Source organism: Podarcis pityusensis, assembly GCF_964106645.2.
Source record: "Podarcis pityusensis genome assembly, chromosome: 13".
Taxonomy (NCBI): domain Eukaryota; kingdom Metazoa; phylum Chordata; class Lepidosauria; order Squamata; family Lacertidae; genus Podarcis; species Podarcis pityusensis.
Window position 1 is genome coordinate 44,871,894 of NC_138038.1, and position 20,047 is coordinate 44,891,940.

Sequence of the window (20,047 nt, forward strand, 5' to 3'; positions counted from 1 at the left end):
GCTGTTATTCCAGGCTGAAGACATTCTGAATGCATTTTTAAAAATTGGCTTGGCTGTTCCTATTTTAAATGGATTCCACTTAATTTTACATGGGTGGGTGTATTAGGCTAATGCAGCTTTATCATAACTTACAGAGATTTAATGCTTTCATAACATGGTCAAAGAAGCAGGTTTTCTTCCTATATTGATGTGGGGAATTTGGAATCTGGAGTACTAGGAAATTCCACCAGTCCTAGTCACCGTAATCAAATAGGAACAACATTGCAGATATTAAGAAGCACAAAGCACATACTTTCACACCCACCCCAACAGTAGAGGAAACAGGGAAGAACGTTTGCAAAAATTGTTTTCTACTTTCAACACATATAGGAAGAAGTTTGGTTTTGCACAAGTGCTACCATTTCTAAGTGTGTATAGGAGGAGGGCGGGAAAAAGCAGGGGGAACCTCACACACTATTATAAAGAATGAAGAAAAAACATTGCCGAAACCCGGGATCGAACCAGGGACCTTTAGATCTTCAGTCTAACGCTCTCCCAACTGAGCTATTTCGGCACGTGTGTTACAATGCCTGAGCCCCTCCATCAGACATAAAAACTTGCTGACCTACAACACACTACGTATTTCTTTCTTTATGGACTGCAGGGGAGATGGTTGCTACATTGTACTATTGCTGCATTTACACATTGTTGTGCTACATTGTTACGCTATCGGTCTGTATTATATTGTTACCTTATTCTAGCCACACTTTTATCCAGAGGACTCCGGAGGACTAAAGAGTATTGTAGCGTATATTGCCATCTAAGAGCCCAGAAACTTAAGACAAGAGGGAAACTCGGGAGACAGCAATGTCAAGTTATCTGGGAGTAAGCCTAGTAGAAAACAGAGGCTGGCTTCCAGGTTAAAAGTGCGCGAATGGTTTCACAGGAAGCCAGACTTACACAAACTTCACATCTGGGGAAAGTTAAGATACTTAAATGATACTCTGCCGGATAAGCCTCATGTTAGATCCGTGCTGCGCTTGCCGTTTTACCCCGGAAGATACCCACTGTGACACTGAAATAAGGCGGGAGAAAGTGTTTTACGCTCTGGAGATACCAGATATTGTTGCAGGAACTGGCGCAAAGCATAAGACCCTTAAGTTACGTCTCTGCTACTAGCACTGGTAATACAAATTCCATATTACGAATTCATTTTGTCAGAAAACATACATATAATCAAATCAGCTCTTTTCTGGATATTGTGGGTGGCTCTTAAAAGAGCCTTTGTTGTCTTGTTTTGAAATGTCTCCGATGTCTCCTAAAAATCCGAGACGAATTTACTTGGCCTTCGCTTTATGGCTCTCGGTTTTCTTGGGAAGAAGCACAGCCTGGATGTTAGGCAACACTCCTCCTTGAGCGATAGTGACTTTGCCCAGGAGTTTGTTCAGCTCCTCGTCGTTGCGGATGGCGAGCTGCAAGTGGCGAGGGATGATCCTGGTCTTCTTGTTGTCCCGGGCAGCGTTGCCGGCCAGCTCCAGGATCTCAGCAGTCAGGTACTCCAGCACAGCAGCCAAGTAGACGGGCGCTCCGGCTCCGACGCGCTCTGCGTAGTTCCCTTTGCGCAGAAGACGGTGCACACGACCCACGGGGAACTGGAGCCCGGCACGAGAAGAGCGAGTCTTGGCCTTGGCCCGAGCTTTTCCTCCTTGCTTGCCGCGTCCAGACATGATACCAACTTCTAAAGTAGAACAACAACTCGAGATGAGAAACCGGAAAAGTAAGTCGCAACATGGCGATTCTGGCCCTTTTATACCCTCCCTGAGACTCAGCCTCGGCAATTTCGATTGGCTGAACGCTGAAAGCCAGCACAGCGTCCAATGAAAGCGCGGCTTCTCATTGTGCCCAATGAAAACGCCGAGGTCTCACGTCACCCATTGTGATGATTGGTTGGTTTCCAGAAAACCTTTTGTGCGCGTTGTGCTTGCTTAATCAGGGCGCCGAAAGGAGCCAATAGGAAAGCGGGAGGATTGTGCGCCGAACCGCGGGGGGGCGGTGAATAAATAGGCGTGCTGGAAAGCCTTTGCTAGCATTTGTTTTTTCACCCATATTCTCAGTTGGTCGCAGTTTCAGCGTAGCAGGATGCCGGAGCCAGCCAAATCCGTGCCTGTTCCGAAGAAGGGCTCCAAAAAGGCCATCACTAAGACGCAGAAGAAGGGCGACAAGAAGCGCAAGAAGAGCCGCAAGGAGAGCTACTCCATCTACGTCTACAAGGTGCTCAAGCAGGTCCACCCGGACACGGGCATCTCCTCCAAGGCCATGAGCATCATGAACTCCTTCGTCAACGACATCTTCGAGCGCATCGCGGCCGAGGCTTCCCGCCTGGCGCACTACAACAAGCGCTCTACCATCACCTCCCGGGAGATCCAGACCGCCGTCCGACTCCTGCTGCCCGGAGAGCTGGCCAAGCACGCTGTCTCCGAGGGCACCAAGGCCGTCACCAAGTACACCAGCTCCAAGTAATGCCTTATTCTTGGCACAGCAGCTTTTTTAAACAAACCAACGGCTCTTTTAAGAGCCACCCACTTTCTCTGCAAAAGAGCTAAATTTGCTAGAAAAACTGCGTGAGCTTTATGTAAGAGGCTTTACTTGTGTGTTAACTGTCTTTTGGAAATAAATGCTAGTTAGTTTACGTTATTGTGTTATGAGATACTCCTAAAGCTAAGCATTTCCTTTTGAGTCTTAGCCTGCAAATGAGGGGAGAAGCTCTGTTTCGGTAGGGAGAGGACTTCTATTGCTCAGATGGGACAGATTCACCTTAGCTAAGATGCAGTAATTTAATTTCATTAATTGCTATTACCTTTAAGTTGTGGCACAGTTCTTATCACTTGTGAATTAAACAAAAGAGCACCAGACTTTTGGAAGATAATCACATAAATATATATCCCTTCACCTAATGCTTTAATGGCCTGAAGCTCCCACCTGAAAAGTTTACACTCCTGGACAGATGAATTTTTAGAATCCATCTGGCAAGTTATTTCTTCCTTTCTCTACTTCTCTTACCCGTCTCAATGCATTTTTCTTCTATTCGTTTTTTCCCTTCCCTCCCCATTTTATACAAGTCCTTTTCAGTCTCCACTAGATTTCTCAACTTGGCCTGTTTTTCCTATGTCTCTTAAAGTCAAAAAGCTCATACTGTTTTGAGTGCTCCAGAAATTAACTCCCTTTCCTCAGCTGTCTCCAAATCTCCAATTATTGAAATCACCAACTTGTTTCCATCTCGCCTTCATTCTCTCCTTCCAAAGTCTGCTACACAGAAATGTGTTTAGTGGTATGTTTGGCCAATAAGGCAGATGTTTCACAGAAACATTTCTCTATTGTTGTGGGGAGGCAGTTCCCAACCAGTCTTCTGATTAGGGTTACAGCTGTTCTTATTTCAAAGTCAGTATGCCAATTCCTTTTCAATCAGTAACGTTTTGTGTAAAGTTGCATTTGTTTGGGGGGCCAAGTTCTAGCGTGCACCTAGGTCTCAAAATATTCTGAAAGGGGACATCAGGGCTGCATGTTAAATTTGCAGACTTTTCTGGGAGTACTAGCAATCAGCAATAACTGATTGGTACACCTGAAGTCTGATTAGATTCCCGTCCCTGCTGGTAACCCATCGATTCAATAATCATGTGCAGTAGTACTTACTCTTTATTTACAATCTTTTAACTTGGGTCACTCAAATAAAACTTCTGCATACTGTCTGAAATGGGGATCACATTGGTTGCAGGAAGGTATATGAAAGATTCGCAGGGAACTATTATAGGTTAGTTGGAAAAGTTGAAATAAACTGAGTTCAAATCACAGCTCAGCTAACCAAGGTGACCTCGGGCCAGCCACAGTCAACTTTACGTACCTCACAAGGTTGTTGTGAAGATAAAAATGGGGAGGGGGAGAACCACATTGAACTCCTGGTTGGAAAGGTGGTATATAAACATAATATAAGAGTATGTGTAACAGTGCTTTAATGACAAGCATTTCGCAGAAGCAACTTCACAACTTCTTTGCCACCTCTTAATGCAGCGGTCAACAAACTTTTTCAGCCATGGTCCGGTCCACTGTCCCTCAGACCATGTGGCGGGCCGGACTATTTTGAGCGGGGGAAATGAACGAATTCCTATGCCCCACAAATAACCCAGAGGTGCATTTTAAATAAAAGGACACATTCTACTCATGTGAAAACACTCTGATTCCCATACTGTCCGCAGGCTGGATTTAGAAGGCGATTGGGCCGGATCTGGCCCCCGGGCCTTAGGTTGCCTACCCCTGTCTTAATGTAACATAGGTTTGCTAAACAACTGTAGATTGTACACTGGTTATCCATGTTGCTGTATTCACAGGAGCGGAGCAAAGGCAGGCAAGCAGCATGAGGAGCTTCAACTCATGCTAATGTGACCATCCTATAGGAACATGGGAAGAGCTTGTTGGGTCAGGCCAATGGCCTATCTAGCACAGCATCCTGTTATCACAGTGGCCAACCAGATGCCTGTGAGAAACCAGCAAGCAGAAGCTGAGCATGAGCACTCTCCTCTCCTGCAGTTTCCAACAACTTGTATTCAGAAGCATTTGTATATATAAAAGAATCTGTTTCAAACACTGCATATTTATGGTCCCCCCGTACTTTTTTCTTTGGATCATCCAGTGTCTTCGAATCTACAAAATATCTTGGTTCAGCCCCTTTTGACACAATCTGTGATAAAGTGCCTGGGTATTATCTGAACATAGACTGTTCAGCAACCTCTTTTGTGTTAAAGAGGTTGTTAAGCTGACAACACTTTGTTGAATTGATGTTACACTACCTGAAGAAATCAGGCTGCAAGGTATCTCAGCAATTGGGTGCAGTTTTGCAGCACCAGTGATGCCCTGCTGTCCGTCTAAATAGCTGGCCTCAGGTGAATATACCAAAGATGTATCATGAAAGTGGTTTGTCCACAGCTCCACTCATTAGGACCTTTTCAACACATCTTCATTAAACTTTGATAAGTGTTGAGGATCACAAAAGTTACCTGAGATCTCTAGGTTTAAGTGGTCTCCTATTCTGCTGTGTATAATGAAAAGGCTACAGCATCGGTGCTTCTGTTGGCTAGGTGAATAAACAGCTACAGGAAGCCTGCTAGAAAATAAAAATGGGCAAATTCATGGATGTAGCATTTGCACACACAAAAAAAACTTTTTGTGTGTCTGTCAAGATCTTTCCTGTTCACCCTCCCTTTACAAATATGGAGTGTATTCTCCCCCACCCCTTTTGTATGGGCACAATAGACCCCAGGCAGTCTTCACTTTCTATGAAAAACATCAAGAAGTTGGGAAGCATGATGGAGGAAGGAAAATAACAATAAATGTTAGTGTCTTGGAATCTTAGCCACTGTTCTTTCCTGGACATAGCACAGTACTGGTACATAGCTAGGAAGGCTGGCTATGTTCATCCTTACTTTTTAAGCATCTCAGTTGGAAAGGTTTTTGGAACCCCCAAATTCCAGAACAATTTGGGGTGCAATTGTATATACACACTTAGGAGTAAGCCCTGTTGTACTCAGTGGAATTTACTTCTGAGTGGACAGTGCTTATAGTTGCCCTATTGATTTTCCATAGCTGTGTATCTTGTGATATATACATAATTAGGTTGGGCTTCATTTTATAATTGGTTATTATTTGTTCCTCGTTGAATTCTGCGTACATACATACTGCCACCAGCCGCTTTCAGCTATTCTGTCATAGCAGCACAGAAATATATATATAACGGGAATGATATCCTGCCGCCACGAAAACGCTAAAGTGGGAAGACTGTGAAGGCGCCAACAACAATTTCAAATTGAAAGGACAACGAGGGCGCCGATTGGCTGGTTTGAAACTACCCAAACCTCTTCTCATTGGATAGAACCAAACTTGCCCGCCAAGGTTTTTTTCTCTGGGAATTGAGCGGGAGGCTCCGCCTCTTAGTTTTCATTCTGGTCGGATTGCATTGTATATAAACCGGCTTGGACAGCGGCAGAATCTCATTTGGTTGGTGTTGGTAGTATTTGTGAAGATGTCAGGACGTGGAAAGGGCGGTAAGGGGTTGGGGAAAGGAGGCGCCAAGAGGCACCGCAAAGTTCTCCGCGACAACATCCAGGGCATCACCAAGCCCGCCATCCGCCGCCTCGCTCGCCGCGGAGGAGTCAAGCGCATCTCCGGGCTCATTTACGAGGAGACCCGCGGCGTCCTCAAGGTCTTCCTCGAGAACGTCATCCGCGACGCCGTCACCTACACCGAGCACGCTAAGAGGAAGACGGTCACCGCCATGGACGTGGTGTACGCTCTCAAGCGCCAGGGCCGCACTCTGTACGGCTTCGGCGGCTAACTGCTCCTTCGCTTCCACAGACCAAAACATCAACAAAAGGCCCTTTTCAGGGCCACCCACCTTTTCCGGAAAAGAGCCAGTCGCTGTCTTTGTTCTAATACAAATTCAATAAATCGAGCAGTTTCAAAAATAAAAGGGGAGGGGAGGAAACTCTTAGAACATGCTGACCAGGGAAGTTTTATTTGCCACCTTAGAAGCCTTATAACATAACTGGCCACCATTCATATAAAAATAATTGGCCTCTATTCCTGCGTAGTGTCTTATTCCTTTTAAATGCTTTGCATTAGGAGCTCTCTTCGTCTCATTGGGTCAAAGCAGCTGTTCTTGATTGCCAAGTGACTACTTTAAAATAAACTATTGGTCAAAGAATGCAGTACGCTCTTGTTTGCAGAACTAATGGCTTCGCTTAAGAAAAGAAAAAAATTACGTCATCCTTTATATACTGACAATACACGCTGTGTCGCGTGCAGCAGAGTGGCGCAGCGGAAGCGTGCTGGGCCCATAACCCAGAGGTCGATGGATCGAAACCATCCTCTGCTAATATTGTTTTTTTAATTTTCCTTTCTTTTACAATTACTTTTTTTTTAAAGTGCATAAATCAATGTATTGGGGTTCCTTCCTAAAATGCTTTCCTGGGAGTCAGTCCTTCTGTACTCCAGCGAGACTTCTGAGTAGATTTGCATACATAAGAACAATAAAAACGCTGCTATAAGTCAACGAAGCAAGAAATTAACGACGGGCTTTATTTTCTTCCTGATTTCCTGCAAAGTTCCACCGAGGAAGCCTCCACCCTCAGCTCCCCATAACTTTATTGCAGCGCCTATTTTATTTTAAATAAAAATAGGGAGCGACATTAGAGGTAGGAGAAAACGTGTTTGTACAAATAAATAGAAATAAATTAGCAGAGGATGGTTTCGATCCATCGACCTCTGGGTTATGGGCCCAGCACGCTTCCGCTGCGCCACTCTGCTGCACGTGGATTGGCCTGTATTGTCACTATATAAAGGATGAAGTCTCTCCCTGAGTTCTCCAAAAGCACAACGAAGTAACTTCAGGACCTTACTTTCGGGAGAGGAATTCCTGCATGAAGCGGCAGATTAAAATCGTCAAGCCTAAACCCTGATGCTTCCTACTTTACAATCCTACCTGTGTGTGATTCAATGGGTTTTATCTTCAAAAAAGAATTTCTATCTATATACATACCTGCCCGGGAGCAAGTCCCGTTCAAGTCAGTATGACTTTTACATCTGAGATAGACGTGCAGGATTGCGCCGTCCGTCTCAGGCCCTGGCGACTCAGCTAATTCTGTGTTAATTTTAATCAAGGGCTAGGGGAAGGAAAATGAAATCATCCTTTATGAAAAGGTGATGTGTAGTAAAAAAAACCACACAGAAATGCTGGTTATTTTCTCTTGCCTTGGTGTGTGTGTAAAATATAAGCGATGCATTTTGTAAATAAACTTGTTATCTGTGTTCGTATGTTATCTTTCAAGGTGCCTCCTTAGGGGCAAATACTATTCATGTTCTGCACGCACGTCTGATTTTACTTTTTATTTTTATTTTTGTTCCTAGTAAACAGGATGGCTTATTTCTAGCCTCGGGGGCCCTGCAACATTTGATCCCACTTTGAGTCAGTCACTTCCAAGGTGGTTGTTTCTTTTTGTTTTTAAAAAGAAGATCTGTACATGATTACCTTGCAGTAAGCAGATGGATGGCTTGTATGTGTTTCATGAAAACTTTGCTGCAGAGCACCTCTTTCCTGTTTGTGGAGCAGGAGGTTGATTTGGGATGGGGGACGATTGCAGTCGCGCAAGAAATTCACAAATGAATTGGCATTCTTTATAAATACACAAACGACTGAAAACTGAACTGCTCTCCAGTCCTGCCCTGCCTCAAATATCCAGGGATGGGTGTGTTATTCTACTTACTAGATAGACAGTAGGTGTGGGGGACTTTTTGTTAGTATCCCAAGACTTTTAGCCCATCCTCATGTTGCTGAACTATAACTCCCATCGGCTGCAGCAAACCTGGCCAATGGCCAGGGGTGGTGGGAGTTGTAGTTCAGCAGCGTTAGGAGGTCCAAAAATGCCTCCCTCCTGCTCTATAGCTTCCCCCAACCTACTGGCCACCAGTGCTTGGTGCTACAACTCCCACCAGCTTGTGTCAGAATGCAGGAGTGCTAGTCCAAAGCATTTAGAGGGCACCAGGTTGGATACGGTGGGTCCGCTACACTAAAAACAAAAAAGCAAGAGTTTTAAGGCACCTTCAGTCCCAATATTGTTATGCAAGAAGCTTCTTGTTGACCACAATCTGGTTTATTTCATTGCATACACCGGGTCTGGGGTACTTTTGATTCCCAAGATGCTGCTGAGATACAACTCTCATCATGCCTAGTCCTTAGCCAGGCTTGCGAGGGATGATCAGAGTTGCATTTCGGCTACATCAGCTACATCTACTCTTCCTAATGGTGATTCCCAGCATGTGGTGTTCAAAGGTATATTGTCTCCAACAGCAAAGGTGGATCATAGCACTCATGACTGGTAGTGGTATTCTCCATGGTAGTCTTATTGTGCCGATCATTAATCTCTATGGAGGACATGACGTCATGCCAAAGAACCATCTAGTCCAGGCCAGCGGTGTTCTTATAGTGGTCCACCAGCTGAGGGATGCCTAGATGAAGCCTGGGAGAGACATGATAGTTGTCTTCAAATATCTGAAGGAGTGTCTCTACCCCCATCGTTCTACCCAGACACTGAGGTTCAGCACCGAGGGCCTTCTGGTGGTTCCCTCACTGCGAGAAACCAAGTTACAGGGAACCAGGCAGAGGGCCTTCTCGGTAGTGGCGCCCTCCCTGTGGAACGCCCTCCCACCAGATGTCAAAGAGAACAACTACTACCAGACTTTTAGAAGACATCTGAAAGCAGCCCTGTTTAGGGAAGCTTTTAATGTTTGATGCATTACTGTATTCTAATATTTTGTTGGAAGCCGCCCAGAGTGGCTGGGAATATGAAGCTTGTGAATATGAGAATATGAGGAAGCTTGTGCCCTACACGGGGCAGGCTGGCATAGATAACCAGCCTCATATAGCCAACATTCTTAAGTATAATTAATGCACATGAGGGTTAAAACCATAGAGTAAGATGCCTGGCCAGGCTTAGCTCACCTTGGCAGGCACTAGGTAATCAAGCCTTTCCCCCCTTGTTTACCTGAACTCAGCATGTGAAGAGGTCTCAGCTGGTTGTGCCAGCTTAGCTGTATAGCTCTTACAAGCCCCTCCCGAGTTCCTATACCAATAATTTAGAAAATTTCACCACTTTGCAACTTTTCTGACTAATGTATGGAAAAACACATGAACTTGACCTTTGAAGGGTTTGTTGGTAAACTGATTATTAACTTGCCAAACGTGTGGTCTTTTCATATGGTGGGGGAAGAGGGGTTTTGGAAACTCCCTAGAAGCAGTTTCTGGCTGTCCATCAGGGAAGGTGAAAGTACCTTTGACTTGTCTTGAGAGGTGAGGGGCTCTCCTTCACATATAACTTTTAAAGAGGTTTAAGCACCATCACTCATGAAGGAGTCATAGCCTGCATTGTAGGATTCCTGCATTGAGCAGAAAGCTGAACCTCCAAGTTCCATCTCCGAAAACCAACCCTCAAAAGTAGTGCTATTATCCATGCACGAGTATGCCATGTAAGAGCTAGTGTGGTGTAGTGGTTAGAGTGCTGGACTAGGAGCTGGGAGACCAGGGTTCAAATCCGAACTCAGCCACGAAGCTCACTGACCTTGGGCCAGTCACTGTCTCTTAGCCTAAGCTACTTCACAGGGCTTTTTGTGAGGATAAAATGCAGAAGGGGGGAAGCCATGGATGCCACTTTGAGCTCCTTGAAGGAAAGGTGGGATGTAAATAAAACAAAGGAGAGACAGCTCTGGATAAATTCCAGAGTTATTAAGACCCTTACTCAGAGTACATGCCCGCCTGCTTTGAAGCCTCCACCTTTAATCTCCTGGTTCATTCTCAGCTGGGTCCCTGTGCTTTTAATGTGACAGAAACTCACCCGGTGAAATGTTCCCGGGGTGAAGATGCCATGATGGGTGGTAGAAACTTCACCTGTTGCATTTTTAACCCAGGCACAAAAGCCCTGCCTGAAAGAAGGGGGTCCCTTCCCAGTGAACGGCTATTAGCATCTCAAGATTTCTTCTCCACCACCATCCCTCTGTAGGTAATGTAAGGGGTCAGAATCCAACACGTCTGCCATGAAATTGCCGAGAACCTGGGGCTGTTGCAAAGTATAAGGTTCTTTGCAGGTGGTTGTAGTTAGACAGAAGCAGAAAGCATGAATGAATTACTGGGTTACTGCAACATGCTCTAAGAGGGGCTTTCCTTAAGTGCAGAATGCTGCAGCACAATCGCTGACAAGGGTGAAGCCTTGTCTGCAGAGAACTCCTGCGTTCCGAGATCTGTACTGGTTGCCAATTTGCTTCCTGGTCAAATTCAGGGTGTTAATATTAGATTATAAAGCCCTTTACAACTTGGGACCAGTTTACCTACAAGATCACAGGTTTTCTTTCTGGCACCTGCTGAAAACATTCTACAAGCCTACCCAGGTGCTTTGAAAGTTGAAATAATTTTAATCTGTTTTAGTAGTTTAACTTTTTAAAGTTTCAAAGTAGGGTTGGTGATTTTCCATTCCAGCTGATAATAGGAACTTTGTGATTAATGACACGTTTCCTTTTGTGTCCTGAATTGTAAACTTTGGGGCAAGGACTGTCTTATTGAGCTCTTCGAGCTGTCCGGAAGAATATTCTTGGCTGAATAAAGAGGTAATAGGTAAAGGCAAAGGGACCCCTGACCATTAGGTCCAGTCGCGGACGACTCTGGGGTTGTGGTGCTCATCTTGCTTTACTGGCTGAGGGAGCTGGCGTACAGCTTCCGGGTCATGTGGCCAGCATGACTAAGCCGCTTCTGGCGAACCAGAGCAGTGCACGGAAACGCCGTTTACCTTCCCGCCAGAGCAGTACCTATTTATCTACTTGCACTTTGACATGTTTTCGAACTGCTAGGTTGGCAGGAGCAGGGACCGAACAACAGGAGCTTACCCCGTTGCGGGGATTCGAACCGTTGACCTTCTGATCGGCAAGTTCTAGGCTCTGTGGTTTAACCCACGGCGCCACCCGCCTCCCTATAAAGAGGTAATACTGCCCCCATAAATAAATGTGGGGCGAGATGTAGCAAAAGCCATGTGGGCTCAGACAAACTATACAATTTGAGAGTCTTGCGTTCTGCAGTAGCCTGGCAGATGCCTCTCAGGAAGCTTACGAAGCAGGGCATGATAGCAACAGCCCTCCCAAACTGCTGCTCCAGTTATGCCGCTGGTACTTGGGAGATAGACTGCTTCTGATCATGGAAGTTTCATTTGGCAATGGTGGCTAACAGCCACCACTGACCCTCTCTGCCACACAATTCGTCACATCTCCTTTTAGACTTCTCTAACCAAGTGACGCAGGTGGCACTGTGGGTTAAACCACAGAGCCTAGGACTTGCCGATCAGAAGGTCGGCGGTTCGAATCCCCGCGACGGGGTGAGCTCCTGTTGCTCGGTCCCAGCTCCTGCCAACCTAGCAGTTCGAAAGCACATCAAAGTGCAAGTAGATAAATAAGTACCGCTCCGGTGGAAGGTAAACGGCGTTTCCGTGTGCTGCTCTGGTTTGCCAAAAGTGGCTTAGTCATGCTGGCCACATGACCCGGAAGCTGTACGCCGGCTCCCTCGGCCAATAAAGCGAGATGAGCGCCGCAACCCCAGAGTCAGTCATGACTGTACCTAATGGTCAGGGGTCCCTTTACCTTTAAGCAAGTGACATCGCCACCTCTCGTGGCAGGGGATCCTATGCATTTCTTTTGCATATCAAAACTGGGCTCCTCCTGTGACCGAAAGGGCAAGAGGGATAAAAATGAAACACACACAAGTCCTTCATCTGCTCGAAGGAATGTTTTTATTTGGGTAGCTTGTTTCATTTTGATCTTATTTCATGTTAGTGACTCGGGAGAGCAGTTAGGATTTTAAAAACAAGTGCTTCGAAAACATCCAGTTAAAATGAGTCTAAAAGTTTTGAAAATGGCAAGTACTTGTTTTCTTTAAAGTCACCCCACCCCCACGTTAGCCACCATTTCTAAAGGACAGAATCAATGCACAGCATCAGTTAAAAGGGGATTTCTACAACTACGGGCAGCACATTCCGGCTTCATTCACAAAACTGGCTACACCAGGGGTTGTCAACCTGGTCCCTACCAGCCACTTGTTGGCGTTTCAGGATTCTAGGTGGGCGGTAGGGGGTTCTACGGCACAAGCTGAATCCTACTTCCATCGAGCACTCGTGGGCAGTAAGGAAATTTTACCATCAAGAAAGATGCATTACTGGACGGTAGGTATAAAAAGGTTGACTATTCCCTGGTTACACAATGGAGGGCTGCTCAAAGCTTTGCAGCTGTGCTTGGCAACCTTTTTGCTCCTGCAGTCTGATGTAACTGACTGGAGGTTTGCCGAGGAACTGCTGGGCCAACCATAGCACCTGGCGGGTTGCATTCGCCTCAGTGGTCCACACAAGGCAAGATCCTGCTCTAATGCACAGCAAGTCTTTCATCTTCAAACAGGTCCAGCGGGGGAGTCCCGCCTGCAGAGGAAGCGGCTCCGTCGTCCAATACTTCTCACGACAACAACAACAATCAAAGTCCTTAACTTTAAAACACAACAGACAAAATTCACAACAGGTTTGGACTAATTCCTACCCTCCCTCCTTTTCTGCGAGGCAACTACGCCCACGAAAGCTGCCCCCTTACTGAGAATGGTTCAGCACATGGCTGTGCTCCTCACTGCTTTTCCTCCAGTTCCTCATCCGCCGCCAAAAGGTCTTCCTCGTCTTCCAGATCCAAGTCCTCCCTCGACCCCATGGCGCCTTGCGAGGAGGGCAGGTCTCCCAGAGAGAGCCTCCAGTCTTGCGGGACGAGGTGGCGATTCTTTCGGATGAAGGTCAGCATCTTCACGTTGGCCGGGGAGAGGTCCTTGGGGTGCCCCCTGTCCGCCAACGAACCGGCGCCACCGGAGACGTCTTCGGAGGGCACCGACGTAGGCGGGCACCCAAAATGGAACAGGGCCACCTTGAAGAGGGCCGGCCAGACCCCCATCTTCCCCTGCCAGTACAGCATGGGGTCGGCGTTCTCCCCAATGTGGTCCACGTTGTCGTGGAGATACTCCTCCATCTCCCGCAGGGCCGCCGCTGCCCCTCCCTCGGACGCCAGGCCCATGGCGGGGTCACTCTTGGTAATCGCCCGCCAGCGCTTCATGGTGAACTGCCACGCCGCCGAGCCGGGGGGTCCGCTGGAGCCGCTGGGCTGCTGCGGGGACGAGCGCCCCATCGGGGAGAAGTCGGCGTCGGGCCCCGGAGGTACGTAGGACCTGGTGGCCAAGTCGAGGATGTGCTCCCTCAACATGGCTGCGTCGCCCGTGTCAGCCCCGCCTAGCTTCATGGTGGTGATGTCCCTGAAGCGGGGGTCGAGGAAGGCGGCCACCCGGCAGATGAGGGTGCCCTTCATCTCTCTCAGCTGGTTTTGGGCTTCCAGGCAGTCCAGGGCCTGTGTGGTGAGGTGGGCCGCCGTGTTGTTGTTCTCCTGGTAGTACCTGGTCCTCAAGGCCCGCAGCTGCTCCTCCAGGAACCACAGCAGAGGGAGAGCCTGGCAGAGTGTGGCGTCTGGGCGGGTGACCAGCGTGGCAGCATCCTCAAAGGGCTTGAGGATCTCCACCAAACACTTCACCACCTTCCAGTCTGGCGGCGTCAGGTGCAGCAAGGCAGCCTCCTCGTCTTGCTCGAAGATGGCGCTGACGGCTTGCCGCTCCCGGTAGAGGCTCTCCAGCATCCGCAGCGTGGAGTTGGATCTCCGGGGAGGCTCTTGCCCTGCCGGCTGCCGGTGCGAGCCCAGTATGGCCTGTGCCTCTAGCAGGCGCCGCCGGACTACCGTGGAGCGCTTGTAGCGGGTGCAGATCCTCCGGGACGTCTTCAGCAGCCGGTCGACGTGGGCGTCGGCCGCCAAGAAGGCCTTCACCACCAGCTTCAGGCAGCGCGCCAGGCAAGGGACGTACTTGAGGCGCAGCTCGCGCACGGCCTTTGCCGTGTTGGCCCCGTCGTCCAGGACCACGCCCCCGGTCTTCAGGTCGTAGAGCCAGTCTTGCAGCACCTCCCTCAGCTTGTGGCAGATGTCCTCGGCTGAGCAGGGCCCCTCGAAAGCACACACCGACAAGGTGGCGTGATGCCGCGAGAGGACGCCCGCCGACTCGGCCACCCAGTGCCCCGTCACCGACATGTAGGAGGCAGTCTGCCGGCCCGACCACGTGTCTATGGCGATGTGGACCGTACGGCCCACGCTGCCCACCACTGCTTGGCGGACGGCTCGGGACACCACTTTGGACAGCTCGGGCACAGCCTTCGTTGCGAAGAACGCACGCCCAGGGATTTTCCAGCGGGGCTGGGCGGTGGCCATCAGCCGGCGGAACCCGTCGCTTTCCACGTATGACGGGGGCTGCATGTCCACGGCAAGCATCCAGGCCGTTTCAGAAGCCAGCTGGATGGCTGCCGAGTGCGTCGGCGGGTAGTATGGCTGGTTCCTCTCCTGGCGCACGGGCTGGAAGGCCGGGACAGGTGGCTCGGTCACCACGATGGTCGGGCCGTGTGGCCTCTCCTTCAGGGGCATCAGGGGCGAAGGAGGGACCACCGCGACACCCGGCAAGTGCAGCCCGTGGTGCACCTTCAGGTGTTTGTGGAGGGCCGTGGTGCCAGGGCGGGTGCCCCCGTCCTTGCCCCTGCGCACCCGCTTCTGGCAAGTGCTGCAGACAGCTACGCATGGCTCCCTGGGATCCAGGGTGAAATAATCCCACACGGCCGAGGTGGTTTTCTTGGGGGCGTGCGTGGGGATGCCGTCCACCACCAGCACTTCCCGCTCGCGCCCGCGCTTGTGATGGTGGTGGTGGGAAGAGGGCGAGACGTGCGTCATGGGGGTGAAGAAATGCACCATCTCGATGCCCGCCCTGCCCATGGTGCCGGCGGGCATGTAGGTCCCCGGAGGAGCAGACTGCGGGTGGAGGACGTGGGGCGGGGAGAACGACACTCTCTCAATGACCTCCTCTCCGTCGTCGTCCTCCTCCTTCTTGAGGTACGAGAGCATCTCTTGAGCCTCGGGGTGGCCGGGCTCCTTCGCCCCCAGCTGGTTGGACGCCGCCGGAGAGAAAGCGCCCAGTTCTGCCGCGTCCTCGTCCTCCTCGTCTTCTTTCTCCTTCAGGTAGGAGAAGAGGTCGTGCACGGTTGTCGTCGACGGGCCGGGCTCCTCCTCCTCCTTCATCGCCGGCTGCAAAGAAACCGCTGGGGCAGCCATGATGGGGAACGGTTCCCGGGAAACGCCGGCCTCCGGCACGCCAGAAAAGTGAGGCTCCTGGAGGTGGATGGCCACGCCTCTCCGGGAAAAAGTCGCCAGCTGGGCTCTTCTGCCCCGGCCGCGCCTTGGCATCATGGCAGAGGAGCCCTGGGAAGGGGAGGAAAAGGAACACAAGCGTTTCACTCCAGACAGGCTCCCTCTGATCACTCAGAAGCCCAGCGGCTTCTTTTAAAAGCAGACACTCAAATGCAGGAAACAAAGGGCAATGTGCTGTCCCGCCTTTATCTCCCCTTCCATACCCACAACTTTTCACACCGCAAGGGTGGGACATCCTTGTCAGCTCAAGGTTCTCATTGCCATCTGGGCAATCTTTCATTGAACATAATATCTGATGGCCTATTAAATGTGTTCCAAAATTGTTACTGCTTTGCTACTGTTTTTAACATAGAATTGTAGAGCTGTGTGGGACCCTGAGGGTCATCTATGGCAACCCCCTGCAATGCAGGAATCTTGCCCACAGCTGTCCCTTGGTAGGCTCAACCTTCTGGTTAACAGGCAGATGCAGCGACCCATTGTGCCATTATGTATTTTCTGCGTTGTTTTTTCTCGTGAACTGCCCTTAGATCTACCGATGAAGAGCAGTAGGGTTAGCATTAGGGTTCTCAATATTCTCTGGTTGGCCTGTTATTTTCTCCTACCAATAGGTAACCTACATAAGGACTCTATATCGGCTCTTGGATACCCCATAAGGGAAAAAGGGCAGATTTGTTTACAACACCACTGAGTGGGAGCAATGGCCAGAGAATCCTACTGATTCTTGGGAGCAGGAAAATGGTAAATAAATGGGGTTGGGTGGGTATAGAGGGGGGGCATACAGTGGGGCTGAAATCCTCCATCATAGCTCTTCACACACTATTTTGTTGCTAGTTACATGTAGGTAGCCGTGTTGGTCTGCCGTAGTCGAAACAAAATAAAAAAATTCCTTCCAGTAGCACCTTAGAGACCAAGTAAGTTTGTTATTGGTATGAGTTTTCGTGTGCTTAGTTGTTCTCTAAGGTGCTACTGGAAGGAATTTTTTTATTTTATTTTGTTGCTGACTCCATTTGCCCCAGTTATTTTCTTATGGTTCTACTTCATGCTCATGGCATTTTGCTAAGAGAGAGATAGGTGAGATCTGCCTCCAAGAGGCTTACGATTCAGTGGTACCTTGGTTCTCAAATGTCTTGGTACTCAAACAACCTGGAACCCAAACACTGCAAACCCATGTTGTAAACAAAAATTGCCCTTTTTCCTTATGGGGTATCCAAGAGCCCATATAGAGTCCTTGCATAGGTTCCCTATTGGTAGGAGAAAATAACAGAGGCCAACCAGGGACTATTGAGAAACAAAGCAGCTAGTAAGCTTGATCTTTATTGATCTGTTGCAACAGGGTGCTCCCCTCACCCGCAGGAAAGGAGGAGGAACCCAGAACAATGGCAATAGACTTTTGAAATTGCTACCCTGTAGATCAAGACCACCCCCAGAAACATCATACATCACAGAAGGGGTGTAGCTCAAGACCACCACCCCATATACATCATACCTACATCACAGAAGAGGTGGTCTAAAACAGAAATTTGAATGTTGTTTTTCTCCTGTTGTTGTTTATCTCCTGTCTGGCAGGTTACTTGATTGGATTGCCTGGGGAACCTGGCCAGTCTTTTGTAATGATAAATACTTAGTTCCTGGGCCAGGTCACAAGCTCACACCCTATTCATATCTTAAATGTGCCCTTAAGACAGGATTTGTGAGGAAAGAGACAATGGGGAGGTTTCCCACTTTGACCTTGCAGAGAAATCATTTGCTCAGTTTGGGAATCAAAATGGTTTCAGGTCGGTCTTCCTGTGCTGATCTATGTACGTGCTTGGTTGGTACACTTATGAACATTTAACATATACATAAGACCTCAACATTCCTATCACACCCAGAAGTAAGTGTTCCTGTTTGCCAACTTTTTTCAGAAGCCGAATATGCACCGTTTTGAGTGTTACGCTTCCGATTTGAGTGACACACTTCCGTTTTGCGTGTTACGCTGAGATCTGTCTGCTTTTACTATTTATTTTGCATTTTTGTTTTTGAGGCTCTTTTTTTGTTGACTGTGTGGAACCCAGTTCAGCCACTGATTGATTGATTGATTGTGTGACTGCAGTATATTGTTTATTGCTTTCATTTTATGGATCAATGGTCTCGTTAGATAGTAAAATCCATGTTAAATTGTTATTGTAGTGGACTTCTAAAAGTCTGGAACGAATTAATACGTTTTGCATCACTTTCTATGGGAAAGCGCACCTTGGTTTTGGAACGCTTCGGTTTTGGAATGGACTTCCGGAACAGATTAAGTTTGAGAACCAAGGTACCACTGTATAGAAGTCCTCTATTTTCATCAGAGAAATGTTGGAGGGGGTGTTAGTATCGTCTACTGCCAGCAGCTCTCTGGGGATTTCAGCCAGGCAGGCGACATCCCCAGCCCTAAGTCCCTCTGCACCTTCTACATGCATAGCACATGCTTCACTGCTGAGCTACAGCCCTTGGTAGAGGTGCCGCTACTCTAGAAGTAACTCCCTCTCTTGAGAAATTCACCCAGCATAGCCTTTTGCAGACCTCCTCCAGGAGCAGGAACAAAACATTCCAATCTCCAAAGGTGTTTAAAGCTGGTTGGCAAATCCCACCACCGATTTCCTTTCCTAGCACCTTGACCAGAAGCTCTTGGATAGCAGGAACAATGAAGTATGCACCTTGTTGGGCTCCAAACTCCCCCCCCCCCAGCCCCAGCCAGCATGCCCAATGGTCAGGGAGGATGGGAGCTGGAGTGCAGCAGCATCTAGAGAAACAGAGGGAACCCCCCCCCCACTTTTGTTCATATCTATCTAGTCTGATTGTCTATCGACATATTGTTTTGAATTGTTTTTCAATATTGCTTTTTTTTAATGCTGTAACCCGCCCTGCGCACTTAGGGTTAAAGGCAGGTAATTAATAAACAAAGGAACAATATTGTTTCATTTAACCAGTTAAAAGTCTTTCAACATGAAGGGAAGCAGGCTTGAGAAGTTCCCCTAACATGGGAAATGTAGAGAGACTAGCTCTAGCCTACCTTACAGGGTTGTTGTAATTTACTTTTTTTAGATGCTAGAGAAATATGCGTGAAATCTAAAACGTTACTGCTGAAGAGAACAACAGATAAATAAATAAATATTTTTAAAAGGGGGGGGGGGGAATCACCATTGCTACGCCTTTCCCCTCCCTCCTCCCCGCAGGCGTATTCTTTAACTGAACTCTCAGTGGCTTAAAAGGAGATGCAACGCCTTTCTCTGATACCGAACCACGAGAGACAAAAGCGATCTTCGCCCTTAAAAGCGGGACACACTCACCAATCCAAGATGGAAGCTGCGCCGACTATCAGGAACAACCCAATCCCTCAGTTATTATTTTTTTTTGCAGAGATGGCTTGCAAGTAAGCGATACGCCTTATTGCAAAAAGACGCACACGCGCAAAACGACGCCCGATTTTAAAAATACAGATTATCATTTGTTTATTTTTTAAAATGTCGCAGGCTATCTATTCCAAAACGATATATAAAAACGTAAAAAAGGAACAAAAAGCACCCGGAAGAAAACCCTAACACCCGGATGTTAAAAAAAACCTTACAGGAAACCTCACTTCCCATATTTCTTTTTTTCCTTCCGCAAAATTCATTGCACGAACCACACTTTCGTAGGTTTGCTTGGCGAGGGATTGGGAGTGAGGTGTCGATTCTTGAGCATAGCTCCTGGGAAGCAAGCCCCACTGAGATTTACTCCTAGCGAGTGCATTCGCAGTCCTACACGTTTACTCACTGAATTTTTCTGGGGCATTAGTACCAGGTGGGTGGTGAAAGGAACTGAACCCAGCCCTTAGCGTAAATTCTCTTTTGCAATTATGCATCTTCGACACATACTGCGTGCTAAAAAAGGAAAGAAAAATGCAACGACTGCTTTGATCCTCCCTGCATGTGTTTCCCGTCCCCTGCTCCAATTAAATCAACCCATCAGCCGGTATTTCTCTTGTACGTAAATAAATTCACGTTTCCTGCTTTTTAAAAATTCCACGGGATAATGAACTACAGCCCTTAATTATTTTCCTTATGTTAGCTTTGCAACCTAGCAACAGGCAAAAGTAGAGGAAAAGGCTGGATCTATCAATCTGATCTATCTAGGTCTGTTTGCTTGCTTTTCTAGCTAATATTTGAATATATAA

The 20,047-nt window shown here is 48.0% G+C and overlaps 3 protein-coding genes and 1 pseudogene across 5 annotated transcripts; 2 read left to right on the top strand and 2 right to left on the bottom strand.

Moving 5' to 3' along the window:
* Window positions 1-1,191: 1,191 nt before the first annotated feature.
* On the bottom strand, window positions 1,192-1,829 carry LOC308460281 (histone H2A-IV). The gene has a single exon (XM_080976424.1). The coding sequence runs from the start codon at window positions 1,704-1,706 to the stop codon at window positions 1,317-1,319; it is 390 nt and encodes a 129-aa protein (XP_080832550.1). The 5' UTR covers window positions 1,707-1,829; the 3' UTR covers window positions 1,192-1,316.
* A 117-nt stretch (window positions 1,830-1,946) lies between these two features.
* Window positions 1,947-2,668, top strand: LOC308460282 (histone H2B 7 pseudogene; annotated as a pseudogene). Its single transcript has one exon. The product of its transcript is annotated as a histone H2B 7 pseudogene (transcript).
* Window positions 2,669-6,049: 3,381 nt separating this feature from the next.
* On the top strand, window positions 6,050-6,589 carry LOC308461987 (histone H4; the record flags this gene model as incomplete). The annotated part of the gene is made up of 1 exon (XM_080979159.1): window positions 6,050-6,589. One exon carries the CDS (start codon window positions 6,050-6,052, stop codon window positions 6,359-6,361), a length of 312 nt encoding a protein of 103 aa, XP_080835285.1. The 3' UTR covers window positions 6,362-6,589.
* Window positions 6,590-12,328: 5,739 nt separating this feature from the next.
* LOC308461684 (zinc finger BED domain-containing protein 6-like) lies at window positions 12,329-20,017 on the bottom strand. Of its 2 annotated transcripts, XM_080978805.1 has the most exons (3): window positions 19,182-20,017; window positions 18,415-18,634; window positions 12,329-15,921 (listed from the first exon to the last, which is right to left on the bottom strand). In XM_080978805.1, exon 3 carries the CDS (start codon window positions 15,907-15,909, stop codon window positions 13,222-13,224), a length of 2,688 nt encoding a protein of 895 aa, XP_080834931.1. In that variant the 5' UTR covers window positions 15,910-15,921; window positions 18,415-18,634; window positions 19,182-20,017; the 3' UTR covers window positions 12,329-13,221. The 2 variants fall into 2 exon arrangements, with proteins under 2 accessions (XP_080834931.1, XP_080834930.1); XM_080978804.1 differs by lacking the exon at window positions 18,415-18,634 and having other exon boundaries at window positions 19,182-20,016.
* Between the last annotated feature and the right edge of the window lie 30 nt (window positions 20,018-20,047).

What these genes read in the sequence shown, in the direction of transcription:
- LOC308460281 (XM_080976424.1), bottom strand. Translation starts at nt 1,706, where the DNA reads ATGTCTGGACGCGGCAAGCAAGGAGGAAAAGCTCGGGCCAAGGCCAAG.
- LOC308461684 (XM_080978805.1), bottom strand. Translation starts at nt 15,909, where the DNA reads ATGATGCCAAGGCGCGGCCGGGGCAGAAGAGCCCAGCTGGCGACTTTT.